Here is a 5444-nt window from a genome sequence, read left to right on the forward strand (position 1 = left end):
CTTCCGTTTTGTGGTGATGAAATGTTCAATGCAAAAAAAGTTATACTACCAAAGAGATGCCTCTTTTAATCTTTATGGGTTTGAATCTCGATGTTGTTTGGTCATGGATGCTTTGGCTTTCATGCAGCATTAATTAGCAAGCTTATACTTTGTCTTGAGCTGCTAGCAACTTGTAGCAAAATATTAATTCCATATGGTTTTAGTCAGTCTGCATTATTGAAGCTGCTTGTATCAGCATGTTGTTAGTGATGGCTGACTTTGTACAAATCAAACGAGTGCAAAAATTATTTTCGGAAGTGTGTGAAATTCGCAGACAGTGAATGACTGAATTGTATTAATACAATCAGGACCCATATGTCGTCTTTCTGTGACCAAATTGAATGTATCTTGGAAGATTAAAACAGGCTTCTAAAAGTTGCATTCATTTAAAAATCAGCTGCTCAAGAATGACCTGAGATTCGCCTAAATGCTTGAGTGAATGATTTGGTGACTAGATTTTATGCTGCGCACAGCATGACAAAAGTTTTGTATGTGGAATTGCTTGTTGATAGATGTTGAGCTGAGCACAATATACTGCTAGAGTAAAATCTCAAATAACATTACTGTATCCCACAATGCTACAAATGATATGGAAAGTAGCATGAAATCCTGTTCGAATGGTGCGGTTTTTTTTTATCCTTAAATCAATTTGTGACCGTCTTTGGTCTGGATGTGTATTATTATTATTATTATATTATATATATTTTTTTAAATATATAATAATTATGGCTGGAGATTTTTCATGCTGTCTGAGGGTCTTTCTGTTGCATGTTTTCACGTGTGCTGGACAACTTAAAGAGCTATGAATGAGTTGAATGTGAAGTTTCATGCTGCTTTATTTGGTCCCCTTTTCTAGTATCAAGAATATGTAGGGGTGATTTCATGGTTATTGCTTATGAATGATGGCTTGGTGGAATTATACACTGTCTCTAAGAAGCAGATCACAGGCTGGACTGCTTTGTATCTCTTGTTGCTGTATCTCACATGCTGAAAATGATCATGATCATAAAGAGTGTCTGTTTTAAAGTTTTTCTGTAGGTTTCTTGCTTGCATCCTTGTCTTAGTGTGAGGACGTTCTGTTTGAATCAGGAAAAAGGACACTTTTTTTTTCTCTTGAAGATTAACAATGCACCTTTTGCTAGTTGTAATGTCATGTATATTTAAAGTACACACACACACACACACACACTTGTCAAGTTATATACACACTGAATGACTGTTCTGTTGTTTGCCTGTCAGAGAGTTTGTAATTCTTTCAGCTACTTTTTTCACACCTAACCAGATGTAGACTAGTCTTAACATTTTTGGCGTCTATATTTACTTGCTTAGAGCTAAAGAAATAATGAAACCAATGTGTATAAAGGAGTTTATTCAAACTGGCGCTAGTGCTCACAAACTATCCGTGCAGGAGATCATGGATTTATTGCTGTTTATCCAGATAAAATGCATATCAAATGCAAAGCTGATCAAGGAGCAGCATTCCTGCTTCTGAAGGGTTTTTGAACACGGCTCCTGGTTTCACTGATGTCACATTCTGCTGTGGGAGGTGGGCGTTTGTCCTCTCCCTGCCTTAAATTTGAGTTGTAGAGTGTTTGTGGATTTTTCCTGCGCTCACAGAGCACCTTTCACTGGTTTATTTGTCTGATAGAGAGTTTGTTTTTGAGGTGTGGCCACACTTTGACCTGTAAAACGTCCTGAATAAAACACCAGTTCATTTACTTGTGTGTGAGACTCTTCTGTTCCTTCTGTTCCCTCTTATTAGTGGCGCTTGCTAAGACCTTTTTTTCTCTATTGGGAATTTTAATACCTAACCCTAGGTATTAAACTTCAGCATGTAGCTCATCCTACATGTTTGGGCTGCAGATGTGAAAAATTGAAAGTAATATCTATCTTTAAGCCATTAAGTTATTCCATAGCATCATGTTTATGAACCACAACCGCATAGTAACGATCATGTTGGCAACTTTTGCTTAGGCAAAAACTACTCAGGTTTTCTTCAAATTTTAAAAGTAGTGGTGTGCATTTGCTTTTCTGTTATGTATTTTTTTAATGTGAATTCAACTGTATATGTGTAAGAATGTATGTCAACAAGGGGGCATAGTTCTTGAAATGTATGTAATTCTGAAAAAAAAAAACTATAAAAACATGTTAAATGTAATACACACACACACACACAATTATTTTTGACTATTGAATTATTTGTCTTAACTCTCAATTTTGTAGTGGGGTCTATATGACCCCAATCGACTTTTCCTTAGTAAAAAAAAATGGTTCCCTTCATCTCAGTGGAATAAGATTTTGTGACTTTTCCTACATTATCTATCTATACACACACAAAAAAACTGGGCTTGATTCGGTTGTTCTATAGGCATGTAAAAAAAATTTTTACACTTCTTGTCTTCGGGGTCAATATGACCCCACATTGAAATGAATGGGAAAATCGAAAAAAAAAATGATTTTTATTTTGCATTTGTCAAAAAAAATTAATAAATCCAGAATAAATCTGAAAAATTCCATACCGCAATGAAGTCCTGGTACTAGAGCACAAATGCAATGTGGAACGAACATGATCACTTGCACACACACGTGCACGCGCACACAAACACACACACAGGTGTGACTCCAATAGAAAGCATTTTTATTGAAATTGGCAAATAAAATCAATAATTCCTGCATAAATCTGAAAATTCTCACACATAAATGAAGGCCTGGTACTAGAACACTAATACAATGTGGAATGAACATTATCACACACACATGTGCGCCTACACACACACAGACACAAATACACACACAGATAGAGAGAGGTGTGACTGCAATAGAGAGCATTTTTATAGAAATTGGGAAATAAAATCAATAATTTCTGCATAAATCTAAAAATATTCACACACAAATGAGGGTATGGTATGAGAGCACAAATGCAATATGGAAAGAACATGACTACACACAGATCACATACACACAGAGAAACACACAAACAAACAAGCAGGTGTGACAGCAAAAGAGAGCATTTTTATAGAAATTGGGAAATAAAACCAATAATTCCAGCATGAATCTAAAAATGTTCACACATAAATGAAGGCCTGGCATTAGAGAAAAAAACAATGTGGAATGAGCATGATTACACACACACACGCACACACACAAACACACACAGACACACAGGTGTGTTTACTCTTCACTCCTGTTTATATCTGCCTATAGCTGTTTGTTTTTTGTTTTTATTTACTTTTTAAAAATTAATTTCTTATTCTAAAGTTAATAATTTTGTACATTTTGATTATTGAAATAATGTGTAATTGCAATCAAGTATTTTCTTTTAGTGGTAACTTATGTGGCATTATTGCAAATTTATTTGGCATTACTGCAAATTTATATAGCATTTTTGCAATAACAAGATACTTCAAAAGACCCCAAAACAACAACAAAAATAATTCTAAACTTTGACAAAATACTGATTTAATGTATTTTAAACGTTTACATATATATATTCATACCAAAAGCTGTTATAAGAGCAGTAAGTCACATCCAGAAAAATGAATGGATCTCTATGGGGCCTCTGCTGGAAGTATATGGTAATTACACTTTAAGGCTAAAAATATATTATCTACAAAAAAACAGCTAACCAGCAGATGGCAGAATTATGCATTAACACCTAGATCAATATCCAGAAACAATTCCTATTTAAATTTGATCATCATTAATGTGTTTTTTTCATAAAAAATTAATATTTCATACATATGCTAATGGTGTAGTGGAGGGATTCTGCAGTAAATAGGTAAAAAAGTACTTCATATCCCCCAAAACACAGCATTAATGAATAGATGAGAAGTAAACAAAAAAAAAGATATATTATTTGTATGATTAAAAATGTATATTTTTTGTACAATTACTCTATCAATTGTTGGGGTCATATGGACCCCAAAGCCAAGATTTGTAAACAGGAAACGAAGACAATATGATTAACCAATGGGGGCCTCAGAATCAACCACTGCTGCAATGTATGTATTTCTCTTTAAGTAGGGCTGCTGGAAGAACAAGTTAAGGAACTTGCTGGGATCCAAATTAGGAACCTGTGACACTGGTCCCACGGTCGATGAAGTGATCTGTTTGTCCCTTTGAACGCAAATGTGAATGCAAATCTTTTTTAAGCAGTTCATTAACAGCTCTGCTCTATAAATAGTATACCTTAGTTTGAACATGTTTTTCAATCCCACGCGTTCGTGACATGGTCAAATTCATTTTTAACACATCTATTAAGCAGTGACTTAGTAAAATGATTGAAAAATGAAATCTGGGAATTCATTTGACTTTTTAATCATTTAAATATTGTCCTGGGAAAGTTGAGCTGTTCTGGGTCTTATCCAGTATAAACCCCACAAGAGTAGAAAGATGACCGCCGCCATTACAGCAGAAATGGACACGCTTATCAACGCCATGTTCCGGACAGTCCTGCTGGGATACATGTTTCCTGTGGTAGTGATGTTAGAAAACAGGCTCACAGGGTTTTCCCACTGAATCAGACCTTTACTAAAATCTAAACTCAGTTCTTTGGGAGATAACACCTTTACCCCTTTATACATTCTCTTCACTCTTCGTTTGTCGGTGTCCAGTACGTCACAGCGGTATGTCCCAGAATCCTCTACTCTGAGAGGGTCTAGCACCACCTTATCCAGGCTGAGGGCTTCATAGCGAGTGAATAATGAGTCATCAGAGGTGATGACTCCACCGGCGAAGCGCCAAGACACCACAAAGGCAAAGCGGCCCATGGCTTCCATCACTTCCTCTAAGCAGTCGAGCACCAGACGCTGACCAACAGTTGCAGTTTGGGTCTTCAGTCCACACTGCCAGGTGTCTAGGCAGCGGATGGTCCTCAGCTTGCAGGAAGGGCTGGAGATGTTTCCGGTCCCCCTGATAGGGCAGAGCTCTTGTGTACGGAGGCCAAGCCCACAGGTGGCACTGCAGGGAAAGCTGCGTTTGATGACCCAGGTGTTGATCTTCTCCAGTTCTTCCAGGTCGGCTTTGGTTAAATTGCTACAGCAGCTGGGGGAGTGCAGAAGTGTGCAGTACAGCAACACCAGCCAAAGTGCTGAGCCAGCCATTGTAACTTGAGACAGAAGAGGAGCAGAAGATGTCCAGAATGAGAATCTATACGACCATATGTTTATTAAAGGATTAGTTCACTTCAAAATGAAAATTGGGTCACCATTTACTCACCCTCAATTAGTTTCAAACCTGTATGAATTTCTTTCTCCTGCTGAACACAAAAGAAGATATTTTGAAGAATATCGGTAACCAAGCAGTTGATGTAACCCATTGACTTATATAGTATTTTTTTCCTACAATGGAAGTCAATGGGGTTCATCAACTATCTGGTTACCGATATTCTTCACAATATCTTCCTT

The 5444-nt window shown here is 36.8% G+C and overlaps 1 protein-coding gene across 1 annotated transcript; it reads right to left on the reverse strand.

The window, feature by feature from the left end:
- Positions 1-4361: 4361 nt before the first annotated feature.
- tmem81 (transmembrane protein 81) lies at positions 4362-5141 on the reverse strand. Its single transcript, XM_077222727.1, has one exon. It carries the CDS (start codon positions 5139-5141, stop codon positions 4362-4364), a length of 780 nt encoding a protein of 259 aa, XP_077078842.1.
- Between the last annotated feature and the right edge of the window lie 303 nt (positions 5142-5444).

This window comes from Siphateles boraxobius, unplaced genomic scaffold (genome assembly GCF_051911475.1).
Source record: "Siphateles boraxobius isolate OS27281-9 unplaced genomic scaffold, OSU_SipBor_1 9, whole genome shotgun sequence".
NCBI lineage: Eukaryota > Metazoa > Chordata > Actinopteri > Cypriniformes > Leuciscidae > Siphateles > Siphateles boraxobius.